Below are 18175 nucleotides of genomic sequence, written 5' to 3'. Positions count from 1 at the left end.
TTTTAAAAACCTTTTTCAAGTTTTCATTAAAAAAAAACATAAAAAAACTTTTTTAAAGAGATGACTTTAAGTTGGGTGCTGGTGGCTCATAACTGTAATCCTAGCAACTCAGAAGGATGAGATCTGAAGATTGCAGTTCAAAGCCAGTCTGGGCAGAAAAGTCCATTAGATTCTGATCTTCAATAAACTGCTCAGAAAAAGCTGGAAGTGGAGTTGTAGCAAGTGGTAGAGTGCTAGTGTTGAGCAGAGGCAATCAGGGATAGCACCTAGACCCACAACTCAAGCCCCTGGACCAGCAAAAATAAATAAATAAAAAGGCAAAAAAAAGTGACCGACACAGTATTTAAAAAAATCAAACAAGGGATGGGAATGTGGCTTACTGGTAGAGTGCTTGCCTAGCATGTATGAAGCCCTGGGTTCAATTTCTCAGTACCATATAAACAGAAAAAGCCAGAAGTGGCACTTTGTCTCATTTGGTAGACTGCTAGTCTTGAGCCATAGAAGCTCAAGACAGCACCCAGGCCCTGAGTTCAAGCCCCAGGACTGGCAAAAATAAAAAAATAAAATAAAAAAAAAAAATCAAGCCAGATGGTAGTAGTTTATGTCTGTAATCCCAACTGTTTAATAGGTTGAGATTTAATCATGAGACTCTTCTCTCCAGCTAAAAGCTGGAAGTAGCGGTGTGGCTCCAGTGGCAGATTGAAGAAGTCAAGCAAGAGCATAAATGCAAGTTGAAGCCACAGTATCAGCATATATGCACACACATACAGAAACAACCAAGTATGAAATATTTCTATGCTACATACTGTAAAGACACAGGTAAAACATGGGTATTTGGGATCTTTTTTATTTTTATACACATGACAAGATTTTACACCAAGAATAGTCAGTTAAATAGTACAAATTTACATTCATGAGGAATGTTAAAAAAAATTCAACTAAAAAACCCACTTCTTCCAACATTTTACAGTGCAGGGGTGAGGGCGGCAGGGGGGAAGGGATCCAAAACAAGTCTCTCAAAAGCAATGACAAACATTTCACATTCCCTCTCCACACAGGGTCCATGGTGAGTGTATCACTTACAATTCATCTTTTTCAGCTGTAGATTTCTGTGAAAACAAACCCAAAGACATGAAACTCTTAAAACTCAAAACAAACAAACCAACCCATTTCAGTGGAAGCAGCCTATTTCCAGCATTATAGCTACAGTGTATCTGCAAAGGAAGATGGACCCATCAACACCATCAATGGCTCCTCAAAGATGAGGAGTGGGAATTTGCAACAGCTAGTGCTGCTATAGCAGACAGAAATGCACCAGGCTGCTTAACAATATTTCAAGAATGGACTAGGGAAAGGAATAAAGTAAGTAAAATCAGTTGAAGAAAACATGATTTGTTCAAGCTTTTGAAGTTGATATTGAATATTTCTGGGGATTTCTGTAAGTTTCAGAGTCTAGTCTGCCTTAACTAACTTAACTAACTTAACTAACACTAAGTTTTTAAAGATAGAGGTGCAGGTCCCACTTTTTCTCCCTTTTACCTCTGCTGTTTCTTGTTCTTCTTCGTCTGTTCCTGCATCCATCTCTTCCTCTTCGTCCTGCTCTGTGTCCTGCTCCACGTCTTCTGCTGTGTCTTCTGGTTCTTCTTCTGGCTCTTCTTCCACCTAAAGGCCACAACCACAGCCCATTAATGCCTTCAGCCTACTTTTATTTTGCTCCTTTATGGATAGCAGTCAAGCTGACAAAGGAGGCAGGCAAAAGGGAAGAGGATCTACAAGGGGATGTTCTAATGCGGTGCTGGACATATTGGAGATTCAAACATTCAATGTTATATCCAAGACTAGAAATTTGGTGAACTCAAAGTGACAGCACTTAATCATGACAAGTCTACTGAAAGTCTTAAAGAAAGAAGACCTACATGGGAGGCTGGAGGACACAAACCTTTGCTTCAGGGTCAATGTTTAAACTGAGGCGGAGCATTCTTTCTATCCTATCTCCATAGGCTTTGGTGTCTGGTAGAAGATACCCAGATCGGAGAGTTGCTGTTTCAAACAAAACCACGGCAAGATCCAAAACTGTTTTGTCCTCTTCATCTTCCTGTGGTAGAAGGAAAGTTGCACTCAGTAGCAAGTAATAGGAAATACTCCCATTTAAACAAGGTGATCGTCTGGCCTCTGTGTTACCTTAATTCGCCGAAGCATGTCTCTGATCAGTGGATGCCTGGGATTTATTTCAAATGTTTTCTTCTGACTGGCATAGTAACTGTTAAGAGACAAAAATGAGTATTACAACACATACTTTAGGACCCTACATTTCCTTTCTTAATTATAGACAATAGTTAACTCTTGGAAAAAATCAGGATGTCTTAGTATTACTGTCCTTTAAAGGGTATTGGGCATGGTTAGGTGAAACTTCACTGATGATTACTGATTGAATGTCCCACTCCCTTACTTGCTCCTTTGCCCATTCCCTTACTTTATTTTTACTACTCTAGGTGTAGAGATGTCTCCCAGTTCACATGCTATTAAGCATTTTATTATTGGCTATGACCCCCTTCCCTCTGTAGCCTCTAAAGCTCAGAGGCCAGGGAAGATCATCTCCCCATTTCTTCCCTAGTATATTCATTACCTAAGTCAGCTTTAATCATCCCAGTTGATTATGGTCACCCTGACTGAAAGTTACAAACAGCAGGTACCATGCCTACTGGTGATTAACAGTGACTAGACAGGAAGTGCTTAAACCTTTGCTGCATGGAAAGCAGTTTCCTACTAATTAAGCATATGCTGAAATTGACAGACATGTTCTGAACAGCTATTACACTGTTCTAATTGGATGTAGGCTTGAAACAAGAACAGCATACTTCACTTAGAATTTACAGGCTAGCCTGGAGATAGTAAAAACCAATCTTTCCTGGAACTTGAACTCAGGGCCCTGTACTGTAGCCATCTTTTTTAGCTGGCTATCACCTGAGCCAAACCTCAAATTCTAGGACTTTGCCAGTTAATTGGAAATAGTCTCAAGGATTTTTCTGCCTGGACTGGCTTTGAACCAGCTTAAGTAGCTCTGATTATAGATATGAGCCACATGAGCTTGGCTATGTACCATGATTCTTCTAGTGCCAAAGTATAGATAATATGTGTAACAGATTAAGATAATTCCCAATTTCATGTTGGCGGAATGCCTTTGTAAATGTTATCTACTTAGTGTTTAATAGATATATAAAATATCTGTCTTTTTTTTTTTTTTGGTTGATTGTGGGGCTTGAACTTAAGAGCCTGGGAGCTGTTCCTGAGCTTTTCTTGCTAGACTAGAGCTCTATCACTTAAAGCCACAGCACCACTTCTGGTGTTCTAGTGGTTGACTGGAGGCAAGAGGCTCAAGGATTTTCCTGCCTGGGCTGGCTCTGAACTGTGATACTCAGATTTCAGCCTCCTGAGTGGCTAGGACCACAGGTATGAGCCACCAGTGCCCGGCATATCTGTTTTTATAGAGCAGCAGGCAAGCTAAAGGCAAACTGGACAAGAGCTGCCATCTGGGCAGGACTTTCCCCAGGCTGCTTACTTTGTGGAGATGTCCTTGCCGGTTTGGTAGGCCTGTGCCTTCATGATCCTCTCCATGTTGCCAGACCATCCATACTGGCTGGCCACAAGAGCACACGGAGACTCTGTCAGGCGCTGTGAAATCACGGCCTTTTCAATCTTAGGACAGAAAAGCAAATGTTAGTATCAATAGGTAAGGTTCATTCCATAATCCCATTTGAACTTCCTAAGACCTTCTCATTTATTTAAAGCCTGTAGCAGGCCCAATGTAGTGGCAGCCCCTCTGCAATCCCTGAAGGAAGGCAGAGGCAGGAGGAGAGCCAGGCGGAAGTTGGCATGAGCAAACTTTTAAGGCACTGTCTCAAAAAATAAAGATAAATAAAGACCATAAACAGGAGAACAGGCCATAAAAGTAGCTTTCATTCAGTTAGAAAGTAAATACTTAAAGACCAACTTTTATTGTTGGTCATGGGGTTTGAACTCAAGGCTTGGGTGCTGTCTCTGAGCTCTTCTGCTCAAGGACAGTGCTCTACAACTTGGAGCCACAGAGCAACTTCTGGTTTTTTCTGTGATTAATTGAAGATTAATCAATAAGTGTCATGGATTTTCCTGCCTGGTATAGCTTTGAACTGCGATTCTCAGATCTCAGCCTCCTGAGTACCTAGGATTATAGGCATGAGCCACTAGTACCTGGCAAGACCAACTTTTAAAAAATGCTATTACAAAAGCAGTATTGTAACTACAGAAAACTTTCATTCGGTTTTAGCACTTCCTCCCCCAAATGTAATTATGGGACTAGGGATTAAATCCAGGGCCTCAAGATACTAGGCAAGTGCTTTACATGGAGCTCTGTATCCAACCACCTCTAATATGGGACTCAGTTTTGCTAAGTGCCTAGTTAGGCCTTAAACTTGAGAGCACCTGCCTCAGAATCTTGAGTATTAGGATGATAGGCATGTGCCACACCTCTTTACAATTTCTAATGGCTGGAACACGTTGCAGATTGATTTGTTGGTATACCACATGTCCTCAATGCAGGGATTAAGTTTCGTAATTTATGATTTCCAGAAAAATACCTTGTCCTTAAGGGCTTTATCTTTCATCCAGTTGAGCAGAGGCTCAAATTCCTTCTCAGTTGCTTCACGACTCTCCTTTGTTTTCTCACTTTCATCAAACTTCACTCCTTCCTTGGCAACATTCTGAAACCTCTTCCCATCAAACTCAGGAAGGGCCTGAATGCAGTACTCATCCACAGGTTCTGTGAGGTAAATGACTTCATAGCCCTTTTTCAGGAGTCGCTCAACAAATGGAGAAGACTCAGCCTATAAAATCAATAGAAATAGTGTTAGTTTTCCAAGTCTAGACTTCCCTCTTCCCCCTCTCCTCTTTTAGCTTTGTCTATAGAGCCTGAGCAACCCTACTTGAACGAATTGAAAGATGACTTTTCTGTCAGCAGCTGACCATAACTATTCTAGCTATAGTTTACTTTTTCTCTTTTCCCTTTCATAAGTTGGCTATAAACCCCAGCTACTCACTAGACTCCTGGATAGATGGATTTCATTTTACCTCTTTTCTGCTGGATCCGGCCATGAAATAGATCTTGTCTTGTTTTTCCTTCATTCTCTCCACATACTGGTCTAGACTAGTAATATCGGTTGCATGATGAGAAGACTGGAATCTAAGAAGTTTAGCAAGACGGGTTCGATTTGAGTGGTCTTCAATCACACCAAGCTTGATGTTGGTACCAAATTCTTTCCAAAAAGTATCATTGTATTTCTCATCAGCAATCTTCTTGATCATGTCCAGAGTCTTACGGACAAGCTTCTTCCTAATTACCTAAAGAAAGTTGAAGAAAAACTGATTCATCTGAAGCCTGACAGGCCATCACCTTAACTGCCTTTCAAGGGACAGGGAATCATGGAGCACTCCATGTCCCAGAGAGATTAGAAATTAGTATTGTAGAAAAGGGTCACAACGTTGTAATTTTATTCTCTTTCTAGGATCTAGACAAAAAAATAGGTAATTTTCAAACACTTCTAAGGAGAATCTTCTAATTATGAAGGTACTAGGGGAGAAAGATGGAAGGAAAGGTTTGACTCTTATGACAAAATGAATGTTAACTGTGGACCAAGGGAGTAGGTCTTTCCATTTCCAATATATTTAAAATTTTGTTATTTAATGTTATAGGTAAGAATCAGATTCTGAGGATCTGATAATCCCACAGGCAAGGCTCTCCTGCAAGTTTCTTCATGCACAGAGCTGTCTCCTCCCAAAGACCCTCACCTTGAGTAGTTTATGCTGTTGCAGAGTCTCCCGGGAAACATTCAGTGGGAGATCATCTGAGTCCACCTGCAGATGGCAAAAGAAAATTCAGTGAGCAATAAAAACAAAAAAAGCAAAGGCAAACAAAGACCCCAATAATAGGCCCCTACTACAATCTTGAAATACTCACAACGCCCTTGACAAAGTTTAGGTACTTAGGCATCATGTCATGGAAGTCATCGGTGATGAATACGCGGCGCACATACAGCTAAACAGAGCAAAACAGAGTTAATATTCTGCATGTTTTCACACGTTCATATTTAAATTCAGATTGCACTACTTAAAAACTTACCTTAATGTAATCACTCTTCTTAGATCCATATTCATCAAACAGACCACGTGGAGCAGACGTGGGCACAAATAAAATGGACTTGAAGGTCACTTCCCCTTCAGCCGTGAAGTGAATATAAGCCATGGGGTCATCGCTTTCCTGCATTTAAAAGACATAGGAAAAAGCAGTGTGGAGGCTGAACAATTTGCTAGGTGCTGTATTTCCCTAACAAGTGTAGGAAAGGAAAAAGCAGCAAAAATGACTTGCTGACAGTACCTCACTAGGGTACTGCTGACCTTTGGTTTGCAGCCTAGATGTAGCACCCAACAAGTCAGGAATGCTATTGCAGCTAAGGTGACCGGAAATGGGTAGGTAGCCTGGCCTGACCGATGTGCAAAATACATTTTGAAGACATAGTACAAACTAAGAGAAAAAAGAATACAAAATAACTCAACTTGAAAAGTTATTTAAAGTAACATTCTAGATTGGGTTAAATAAAAAATACTTTTAAAATTGACTTCAATTGTCTCTTTAAAAATATAGCTTCTAGGGGCTGGGAAGGTGGCTCAGTGGAAGAGCGCTTGCCTTGCATGCCTGAGCCCCTGGGTTCGATTCCTCAGCACCACATAAGTAAAAAGAAAAAAGCCGGAAGTGGCGCTGTGGCTCAAGTGGTAGAGTGCTAGCCTTGAGCTGAAGAGCTGAGGGACAGCACCCAGGCCCAGAGTTCAGGCCCCACAACCGGACCCCCCCCCCAAAAAAAAAAGCTTCTAGCCGGGTGCAGGGGCTCACTCCTGTAATACTAGCTACTCAGGAGGCTGAGATCTGATTGCGGTTCAAAGCCAGCCCCGGAAGGAAAGTCTTTGAGACTCATCTCCAATAAACTATTAGAAAACCAGAAGTGGTGCTGTGGCTCAAGCGGTAGAGTGCTTGCCTTGAGCTGAAGAGTACAGGGACAGCACCCAAGCCCAGAGCTCCACGACCAACAACAACAAAAAGCTTCTAAAAACTTTGAAAATCACATGATATGGCTCATGTTTTATCTGTATTGTAGCAAAGCTGTCAAATAAGTTTATATACGTTAGACTTTAAAGTTCATGGTCATAAAAGTAGAACCAGACAAAGCAAAAGTTTCTCCACACTGAAAGTTACAGGATTTAGAATATAAAGAACAGATACAGTCATAGAACATTAGATTTTATGTGGTTATACTAAGTCCTTTGACATATTCTACTATTTCTTCAGAATTGTCTGGGGATACACTAGAAACAGCTTTATGCTAGTTTTGGATACCTGAGAGTAATAAAAGGGGAAAGGGAAAAAAATAGGCAAGGTAAAATATTAGTCATTATTCCTAGATGCCTGTTTTCACATGTCTTGATATTTTTATAAGCACGCTCTTTAAAACATTAAAAGCCAGTCAATAACATACTACATGTTTTATGATGGAAATCAAACACCTTCCTTGGAGGTGGCTCTTGAGCTGTTCCTGTACCAGACTCCTACATAATCTTATGAAACCCTCAGTATAAAAAAAAAAATCGCAGAATATTCAGGATTAAAAGGGCAATCTGAGTGATAAAAATGTATTAAAACATTTCAGATTTTGTAATGTGTTTTATTATCAAATTAAGAGCTAGCAATTCAGTGTCAGCAACACATTTTTCTGGAAGCCAATTTCTCTTGAAGTCTGTCCCTAGTTCAACAATAACCTTGAAAGTTCAAGTGAAATGTAAATGTGACTTCAACGATTAATCAACAGAATATTTTGATTTGTTATACTTCTAAAAGAAAGATGTATTCCAGTTGTCTTCAAGGTCTTTCTTAAGCTAGAGAATTCTAATACAGTATTTACCTTTGAAAATGATTTGTAGAAAGCTTTGTACTCATCTTCTTCTACTTCTTTAGATGGTCTCTGCCATATTGGTTTGATGTCATTCATAAGTTCCCAATCCCACACAGTTTTTTCAACCTGGAGTCACAAAATTTTGTTAGTCTCTAGCATTTGTCAATAGCTAACCTAGAAGTAATCTTGTGTATCTCAGGAGAATATGTAAAATTCCCACGATATTTGCTTTCTAGTATGGTTCCTATCTACTGGATCAATGTTTAAAAGCAATGTCTTACTCTCAATATTCATGGCCAATATTCAGTACAGAAAGGCAATTGGTTAGGTTTATAGTCGATAACAAGCTAATGAATTAGATAAAATTTTCTTTTAAAATATCTTTCTGAGGGCTAAGGACTTAACTCCATGCATGGTAGAGCACTTGCCTAGCATGTGGGAGAGGTCCTGGATTCAATCAATCCCTAAGCACAGCTAAAAGAAAAAAAATAGTATAGGCTAACCTCAACTTGAGATCTATTATCTCAGCCTCCTAAGAGCTGGGATTACATACAGTATGCACCAGCATGCTTGACTAAGAAAATGTATTTAAGTTAGAGGAAATACCACTCTCCTGCAATGTGCCCCCAGGTTTTTCCTAGAGACCCCCTACCTTTTTAGTTTTTGGCTTCTTCTCCTCCTCCTCTTCCTCCACTGCAGCCTCATCATCAGCCTCCTCTTTGTCTTCCTTTGCTGCTTCTTCCTCTTCCATGGGCTCCTCCACAGTTTCCGTCTGTTGAAGCACAGTATAATTATGGCCAGTTTGTTTAGCAATTCTATCTACAGATTATAAAAACATTACAGCTCAAAACTCCCGAGTCTCCTTAACTGAATGCTGTATTATTTAACCCACATCTTCTTAGTGCTACGCATGCCAACACGTGCCAAGGCGACATTTAAATTTTACCAATGTAGACTTATTTACCTTGCTGCTCCATACGTAAATAGGGAAGTTTATGAACTGTGAGTACTTTTTCACGAGATTTTTAATTGTATCCAGTTCAAGGTAATCAGAAGCTTCTTCTTTTAAGACAAGGCTGCAAGGAAAACGAGCTGTTTAGATACAAGCCACAAGACATGAGATTATACATTTGTCAAAATACCTTGAAAATGGTAACAGCCAGCATGTCTGTGGAGATCTAAGGTGTGCCTATACTCACATGAAGAATTTTCCCTCATCATTCAGGAGGCTGAAAGTATAGTTCAAAGGCAACCCAGGCAGACAGAAATGGAGATGTGGCTCAAGTGGTAGAATGTCAACCAAGAGCAAAGGAGCCAAGTTTGTGAGCCCCATATACCACATGTGTGGATGGCAAAGAAACCTTCCCTATTAGCCAGATACTGGTGGCTCACATCTGTAATCCTAGCTATTCAGGAGGCTGAGATATGAGGATCATGAGTTGAAGCCAGCCAGGGCAGAAAGTCCATGAGACTCTTATCTCTAATAAACTACTCAAAAGGGGCTGGGAAGGTAGCTCAGTGGTAGAGTGCTTGCCTTGCATGCATGAGGCCCTGGGTTCGATTCCTCAGCACCACATAAGCAAAAAGAAAAAAGCTGGAAGTGGCGCTGTGGCTTAAGTGGTAGAGCGCTAGCCTTGAGCTGAAGAGCTGAGAGACAGCGCCCAGGCCCAGAGTTCAGGCCCCACGATCGCACCAAAAAAATAAATAAATAAATAAATAAACTACTCAAAAACCAGAAGTGGTGCTGTGGCTCAAAATGGTAGAATGCCAGCCTTCAGCAAAAAAGCTCAGGGTCACTGCCCAAGCCCTGAGTTCAAGCCCCCACAACTGACAAATATAAAGAAATCTTTCCTACAACCCTTCAAGTGGAAAATATCCTTACTTTTAAACAGAAAATGGAAATGTTCCAAATTACTGAATACACTGGGTATTTCATTTCTCAAAGTGACATAGGCTTACTAAAAATGGAATCAATGGTGTCTTAACTCTCAACCTACTATCCTAGAATCACTCAACTACCATGTAAGTCATCAGGTACATGTGACTATTTAAAGCTAAAGCTTCAGAGTCACAGCCCAAGAAACCCCAAAACTACAATTGACTGCCACACCAAACAGCACATATACAGAACACTTCCACCATCATAAAAAACATCTTTGGGGGCTGAGAATGTGGGTTGGTGGTAGAGTGCTTGCCTAGCATGCATGAAGTCCTGGGTTGGATTCCTCAGTACTCACATAAACAGAAAAAGCCAGAAGTGGTGCTATGGCTCAAGTGGTAGAGTGCTAGGCTTAACCAAAAAAGCTCTGGGATAGTGCCCAGGCCCTGAGTTTAAGCCCCAGGACTGGCAAAACAAACAAACATTTATGGACAGTGCTAGTTGAGATCACTCCAACAGTGAAAAATGCTTACTTTCCACCTGCCCCTTCTGCAAAAATTCCAAGTTATAACACACTAACAAACATAGCATGTAGCCATCCAAGTAGAAGAGATGGTAGAACCATGGTTTCATCTATTGCTGGCTGAATGCAGTGGTGCACGTCTATAATTCCAGCACTATAAAGGCTGAGGCAGGAAGATGAGATCCAAAGGATCAGAGTTTGAAGAAAAGTTTGGGCAGAAAAGTCTGCTAGATTCCAACAAAAAGCTGGGCTGGAGGCATAGATCAAGTGATAGAGTGCCAGCTGTGAATAAGCAAATGAGTGTGATGTCATGAGTTCCAAAATTGGTACTGACAAAAAAAATCTTGTTGAGTCCAGACCAGGATTCTGGATTTGAGAAATAAGGATGTAATTCAACTATCCACACAACGAAAATGTTAATGTTCCTTGCTGACTTGTTCTATGCAGTTAGTTGTGTAAGGGTTATTTATGGCTGCCTCTGTACCTAACAAACTGAGTAACCTATCAATGACTTAAAAGAACATGAAGGAACTTGTGGCTTATATGCAAACCATATGCCATTCCCTGTTAAGGGCATCTATGGTTTTGGTGTGTGGTGGTAGAGTGGGTGCTTTGGGTGCTTTTCTAAGAAGCTGAACTGTAGAGGGGAGAAGGAAAGAAAGCATGGTATACAGTGGAAGGATAGAGTGCTCTATGCCTTCCCTCTTCTCCCACAACACTTGAATGCTCAACATTTACATATTGTGGGAGGGTGGGGCCTTTCCTCACAGACTCTCTTAAGAGAACAGCAGCAGCTACTTTTAGAGATAGGAGAAGTACAAAGCTGAATGGGTAGATACTTTTTTTCAGTCAAACAGAAGCCATATAATGAGGCAGGATCTTGACCATGTCCTTTCTTTGCCTTCTAGAGCTTTTCTTTTTCCTTTTGACTTCAGTGCCTTAAATCGATAATATTTTCTTGCGTTTGGAATATCTGAGGTGCCCTGCCTGTAACCTAAAATATTAGAGCCTAATATTTCAGAGAAAGGCTTTCTGGTACTGCATCATTTCTGCATTTGGTACTGAAATTATTTCATCGTTTGTTTTTTTTCCCCCATGAGAACGAAATCACAAGTTTGTCTACCATCCCTTGGCCCTAGAGCACAAAGCAGGCAACTTTGTCAGGAAGTCAAGTACATTAAAATTTCCTTTCCTGGGCTGGGAAGGTGGCTCAGTGGTAGAGTTCTCGCCTTGCATGCATGAGGCCCTGGGTTTGATTCTTCAGCACCACATAAACAGAAAAGCCGGAAGTGGCACTGTGGCTCAAGTGGTAGAGCGCTAGCCTTGAGCTGAAGAGCTGAGGGACAGCACCCAGGGGCCCAGAGTTCAGGTCCCACAACCGACAAAAAAAATAAAAAAAAAATAAAAAAAAAATCCTTTCCTCACCATCCAGCCATGTTACCTGCACAAAACTACACCAATCACTTTTATTCATTCATACAAATGCCTGTCAGCCAAGTGTCAGGCTTTGGGAATGGAACAATCTATCAGCATTGGCCTATCAGAGCTCAAATCCACACAATCTTGTCTGTCTGAGCACATCAACACCTCCTGGGACACTTTTTATCTTTATCCTTAAACCCACATGGAAAGAAAACAGAGTGCTGAGGTGTAATTCTTACCTATACCTCCTAATCTAATGAAGCCTAAAGGTGTGAATCTTAACTACAAAGCCAGAGAAAGGTAAATTAGAGACATATCAACCAAAGTACTAAATCACCTAATTAGTATCTTTACTAAGAGAACATCTGACAAAGAAAAACTAAAAGTATTACCTTCTAGGATCAAGAAAACTCATTATATTGCCCAGACTGGCATTGAACCCTTGGCTTACCCAATTTTCCTGCCTCGGCCCCTCAAGAGCTAGGACTACAGGCATGTGTCACCATGCCTAGCTCCCGCTTGACGGTTTCAGAACTCTTAGTACATTGAAAACACTGAAAACTTTATGAAGAGAAAAACCTCAGAATATTAAAAGCCATAGGCACGTTTCTTCCTCATTTGCCCAGTCAACCTGAGTTCAAACCCCAGTTCTGAGAGGTCAGGGAGAGAAAAAAATATGCAAATCCAATTTAATAATTTACAAGTATAGTCAAATGAGAAATTTCCTTCCGAACAGCTTTCATAACTTTCAGTAAGCTTCTTTTAGCCCTTTATTCTTTTTTCCCACTCTACCACTGCGGAGAATATATACAATTCTGTGCATCTATGGTACTGGATTTGGATTCAGGGCCTTGTGCTTCCTAGGCAAAGGTATTTTCAATGTTTACCCAAAGTATCTTTCAAGTATTCCTGCCATCAATCACTTCCAGAAACATTTTTTAAAGATTACTAACATTCTATCAGTCATTGTCACAGAAAGGAATACCTTCAGTTATCTCAGCAGTCTGTGCCTTCCATGACACTCAACACACTTAAAACTGGTCTTTAACTTGAACTTCCAATCTGCCTGCTCCCCTGAGTCAGCTAATACTTCCTACTTTTTGGGGAGTAGTATTAGGGATTGGACTCAAGACCTCTTGCTTGCACCTATCTAATCTGTGTAGTAGAAATCATAATTTTGTGCCTAACCCTATGTAGGTTTTGCAAATAGTTCTTCACTCTCCTGCCTGGCTGGCTTCTAAGAGGGATCCTCAGATCTGTCTCCTGAGAAGCTAGGATAATAGGCATGGGAAATCTGTACCCAGCTCAATATCCTCATTTTTATACAGGTAAGGAAATCAGGGCCCAGAGTAAGTCACCTGACCAGAAGGACACAACTTGGAAGCCAAGATTCTCCTGTGACCATTAATTCTTGTTAGCAATCAGTAATACTCACGTAATTGTCGTTCCCCGTCCAAGGGTATTTCCTCTTGGGTCAGCAATTACAGAAAATTCATTGGAGTCTGATTCCCAGATGTGCTGGGTATCATTGTTGTGTTTTGATGTGACAATAACTTTATCTGCTACGAGGAAGGCAGAATAGAAACCAACACCAAACTGGCCAATCAGCTCAGAAGTTGACTGGCCATCTTCCTGGGCCTCAGTCATTTTGTTCAGAAACTCGCTTGTCCCAGATTTGGCTATGGTACCAAGGTTTTTAACCAACTCCTCCCGGGTCATTCCTACACCAGTGTCTGTGACATGCAGCAGGTTTTTCTCCTTGTCACACTAAAAGCAAGACAAGAACCAGATAGTCATAATCACTTAATACTCATAGTACCTTATGCAGGAAAACTACCAGCTTGAGCCACATGGATTCCAGCATAAAAAAACTGAACAAAGATATACCCCTTTACAGAATATCATATGGTTTCTTTGAACAGCACATCTTATAAAACAAGAACCTTTCTTTATAAAGAATAATTTAAAGCTCAGTATGTGAGATCTTCAATATAAAACAGCCAATTTATGTCAAAAGGCAGAGTGTAACCTAAATGAGATAAGTAATGGTGGGCATTGTACCTGCTAGGCAAGCACTTTACCAAGTTACATCCCTGAATAAATGCTTCAGAATGTTTTGCCTATTTTATTTTGGACAGTAAACAGAAAGACCAAACTTTGGAATCTGTGGTGACCACTACCAAGTTACACCCTTGAATAAATGCTTCAGAATGTTTTGCTTATTTTATTTTGGACAGTAAACAGAAAGACCAAACTTTGGAATCTGTGGTGACCACTGATGGTCTTTCTTCAGTACATAGTCCTAGCTATCTAGGAACATGGTAGAATAGAAGCCTTGAGATTGGCTCTGGCCAATGAGTGGAAAGTGGGAGTGATGTATGAACAAGCTGAGCCTTTAATTAATGTGACCCTCTGCACCATAGCAACAGAGAGACACTCCAGATGGCCACAGGAAGCCTATGGAATGATGACTTAAGCACGCTCTCGACAACTTTTCCCAATAGGCCCAATCATAAACATTTTAGGCTTTATAAGCCTTAAAGTCACAATCACAATGATGACTGCCTTTGGAGATAAAAGTAGTTACAAACACAATGATCGACAAGTAATGTACTCATTGTCTTACTAACTAACCCCTCTGTAAAAGCATCTCTACAATAAAATAAAAAGTAGTCACGCACATACAAGTGGGTATAGTTGTGTTGTAAAAACTTATAAAAACAGGCAAAGACCTGACTAAAGGCCAGTCTGCTGACTTCTGAGGCATTAAGCCACTGTGACTAGTGGGTTACTTGTCACTGAGCCATAGCCTAGCCTCTCTTGCCCAGTATGGATTCCCCATCTTTCTTAAGAGAAGCTTACCTTAATTTTCACAGTTAGCTCTTCATTTCCAGAAAGTGCATTTTCATCAGTTAGTGATATTAGCCTTATCTTATCCAAAGCATCAGAAGCATTAGAAATCAGTTCTCTCAAGAAAATCTAAATGAAATCCAAACAGAACATATTTAAGATTAACCTCAAAAAACTGTAACATGTTGAGTTTCATGTCAAACTCACTTTTAAAAAAGTTGTTTTGGTAGTTATTTTAGTAGTTTGGATTTAAATTCAGGGCCTTGCACTCCACTCCTTAGGCTACACTACCTCCCAGATAGGGTCTTTTCAGCCTTGGTCTTTGAACCTCCCATCTATCCCTTTGAAATACCTGGATTAGTGTGCCCCACCATCCAAAAATAACAGTCTTTGAATAAAACTTTTCACAGTACAAGGACAGCTTTACTGGTCAGAGAAAGAGTAGTTCCTTGTACAAAGGACTGTAGCAACTCTAAGGTATGCCTGTACTGGATGCTAACACTGTTCTCAGTACCAATGATCTTCATGTGTGCAACATATGATAGCTTAGGTTATGTGGCTGCCCTTAAGATTCACAACTATTTATTTAGTGTATTTGGAAGTGAAAGGAATAGAATTCTGTCTTTAACTCCTTTTCCTATACATGGGTGTTAATTCTCATGTATGTTGAGTTAATTATGAGAATTACCATATGCTTTTGACTTGAGTTACTAAGGAAAAAAAAAGAAAAAAAACTAAGCATCCCACCATATTGAGACAAAAATATCCTAACCATTTATTGCTTACCTCTTTATTTTTATACAATGAATTGATGATAAGTTTCATCATCCTGTTAACTTCTGCTTGGAAGGCAAACTTTTCAGATTTTTCTCTAAGTTCTCTAATTTGTGATGCATTTAATCCATCCAACTGTATAGCTTCTTCCTCTCTAAGGAAATCAGTTAGAAAAGCAAATTCTTAGTTCCCTTCAAAACTACAGGCTCTGTAATGAGAACTCCAGTGGCCTCTGGATATTATCTTGAGTGATAAAGGTTAAAATATAAGGTAGCAATGATGTATCAGCTGACTGCTATTTTGTTGCCTTTGAGACCGAGTTGGAAATGCAAGGCTCTTAAAACCAACTTTCCTCTACTAGAGAGCAAAGTTGTTCTCAAGCATGCTCCATGATAAAGACTTCAAAACTGTCCCTGAGTCCTAAGAGATCAAAATTTAAAATACTGCTCAAGTGGCAGAAATTCCCTTACACAAAATCAATCTGAAAGGTTACAGCACTGTTATGCAATATGGTTATCAAAAATAGTTTTCCAAGGATTTCATCCTTTTTTTTTCCCCTCCAGCCTCATGTGCTCTACCACTGTGCTACCACACAGCCCTCATTAAATTTTTTTGGTCATTCCTAGGGATAAGAATTAAAAATACTTTTTTGAGTAGATAACATGCCACCCTGCTACCCCTAATATTTTCTGTGAGCATTTTTAAGGTTTTTATTTACATGGCAGATATACTTAATCTGAACCCTGGAGACCAAATATAAAAAAAAGCTATTGTACGCAGCCCACATCCTTCTGTACGTTTCAAATGGACACAGACCTCTGTACCACTTCATCGTCTGTCCTTGAGCCTTCTCTGCTTTTACCCAGGTCCTCTTCTACTGTCCCATCAACATCGACTTCATCGTCAGCTCGGACAGACCCTGGAGGAACATTTAACACCGGAAAACTCTTTAAAACCCAGGTGCTTCCTTTACTCCGCAGTCAGAATATGACCAAACAGGGCAAGGGTGGTGGTTGCAAAATTCAATCGGTAAATACACAAACGGAGCCCAAATCCTTAATTAGTTTGGATGACGGGGGTCCCATGGAGATTCTGAAAGATTGGGGGGGGAAAGGAGGAGGCAGCCATCACTTCTCCACAGGGGCCCTCCTCCATCCTTTTATAAATAACATTCAGCTAAGTGCCACCGGAGCCCCATCGACACCCACACGTGTTGCGCACAGCCGTGTAAGGCAGGGCCTCCAAACTGACCAAGCCAAAAACGCGGGCCCTCGTTATCAGAATACAAACACAATTTGTGCAACTTCTGGCAAAAGGAACTGAAATTAGGTCCAGGGGCTCGAGAAAGCAGAGAGGTGGTGAAGCGAGCACTCCAACACTCGTTCGCTTCAACGGGGCAAATCCGTTCCAAAAACCCAGACCCGGCCAATCCGCCGTCCCCTCAAGCACAACCTGCCCCCACCCCACCCCACGCCCGCCCGCGCGCCCCGCTCCAGAGACCCGCACGCAAGAACGGAAACGCGCGCGCGAGGAAGCCGAGGCTGGGGGCGGGCGGGCGGGGGAGGGGGGGTCCCCCAAGCTCGGGCGGCCAAAGGTTGCAAGGACGATGGGAGTCCTCGAGGAGGGGACTCGCAGGGCTCCCCCAGGAGCGAGAGCCCCAGAGAGGCCCCACGCCGGCGGCTATTAGATCCGCACGGGACTTAAATGACTCGGTTCTTTTCCTTTTCTTTCCAGAGGAAGGAGTAAGCAGAACTCCTAAGCCTCTTTCGAGGAAAGGCGATGGTCCTAGGGACCCACAGTAGGCCATGCTATCTCACCCCCCCCCCTCCACGGCCCACGGCTCAAGCTCATCAACGCCCCCAGAACCTTCGAGAAGCGGCCGCGCTGGAAGGAGTGGTGCGGGGGGGGGGAATGTCCGCTGCTCCAAGCTCACTCACCGAAGGTCAGCAGGACGCAGCAGAGGCCCAGCACCCACAGGGCCCTCATGGCGCGCGGCAGGAGAGTCTCAGTCCCTCTGGATCGCAGGAGCCGCCTCCGCCCCCCCACTCCCAGGCGCAGATCCTCACACCTCTAGCCTCGCGGTCCGCCCACTACACCCCCCGATCAGGTCGGTCCGCTTTTCACCCCCACTTCTCGAGGGCGGGGGACGGGAAACACGAACCCACCAATGGTGCCGCACCACGCACCCTATGCACCCAATGGGAACGCGCGGGGGGGACCTGAGTCCACCAATCGGAACTATCCAGGTGCGGTACCCGATGCCCGAAGCGTGGCTCCTTCCCATTGGTCTAATGTAGCGGCTCTTCACCAATCAGATGTCTCCGCGGGCCCCTCGCACTCGGGGCCACCCATTTGCCTGGAAAGCCTTGGCATCTAAGGAAGACGATCCAATGAACGTGAACGCACTACACGTCCATCCTTTCGGAGAGGTCATGGCGGAACCATTTCCGGGTCCTAGAGCGCGTTTATTCCGTGACCAGGGGAAACGGTACCCATGGCAACGCGAGTTTTTAAAATTTTTTATATGCATATAATTTGTTCCTGCCTACTTCTGGGATCACACTGAAAGCCATTCCTATGTTGGCGGTACTTTAGGGAAAAGATGAACACATAAGAAGTCGAAAGTCTTCCGGAGCCCAGAGTGCTTTTTGTGGGGAGCAACTACAGTTCCCGGCATGCAATTAGGCATGCATCCAACTGAATGCTGGGAATTGTAGTCTTTGGCCTCTGGGCCGGTTGCGTAGTTTGGCCCTT

At 42.1% G+C, this 18175-nt stretch overlaps 1 protein-coding gene across 1 annotated transcript; it reads right to left on the bottom strand.

The window, feature by feature from the left end:
* Positions 1–831: 831 nt before the first annotated feature.
* On the bottom strand, positions 832–17590 carry Hsp90b1 (heat shock protein 90kDa beta (Grp94), member 1). Its single transcript, XM_013021135.1, has 18 exons — positions 17359–17590; positions 16238–16340; positions 15434–15575; positions 14660–14776; positions 13233–13564; positions 8938–9049; positions 8626–8745; positions 7983–8099; positions 6152–6289; positions 5990–6067; positions 5821–5886; positions 5104–5373; positions 4614–4859; positions 3560–3696; positions 2182–2260; positions 1940–2095; positions 1540–1662; positions 832–1109 (listed from the first exon to the last, which is right to left on the bottom strand). The coding sequence occupies exons 1-18, from the start codon at positions 17405–17407 to the stop codon at positions 1080–1082; spliced, it is 2415 nt and encodes an 804-aa protein (XP_012876589.1). The 5' UTR covers positions 17408–17590; the 3' UTR covers positions 832–1079.
* Between the last annotated feature and the right edge of the window lie 585 nt (positions 17591–18175).

This window comes from Dipodomys ordii, unplaced genomic scaffold, assembly GCF_000151885.1.
Source record: "Dipodomys ordii isolate 6190 unplaced genomic scaffold, Dord_2.0 Scaffold3, whole genome shotgun sequence".
Classification (NCBI taxonomy): domain Eukaryota; kingdom Metazoa; phylum Chordata; class Mammalia; order Rodentia; family Heteromyidae; genus Dipodomys; species Dipodomys ordii.
This window is presented reverse-complemented; position numbering and strand designations above follow the sequence as displayed.

Bases quoted from the DNA above. Each gene is read 5' to 3' on its own strand.
- Hsp90b1 (XM_013021135.1), bottom strand. From the start codon at position 17,407: ATGAGGGCCCTGTGGGTGCTGGGCCTCTGCTGCGTCCTGCTGACCTTC. The intron at 8,100-8,625 runs GTAGGGGGTCTC...TTGTGACTCCAG, and splicing joins AGAAGCCAAAAACTAAAAAG to GTTGAAAAAACTGTGTGGGA. The intron at 4,860-5,103 runs GTAAAATGAAAT...TTGATTTTATAG, and splicing joins CCGGATCCAGCAGAAAAGAG to GCTGAGTCTTCTCCATTTGT.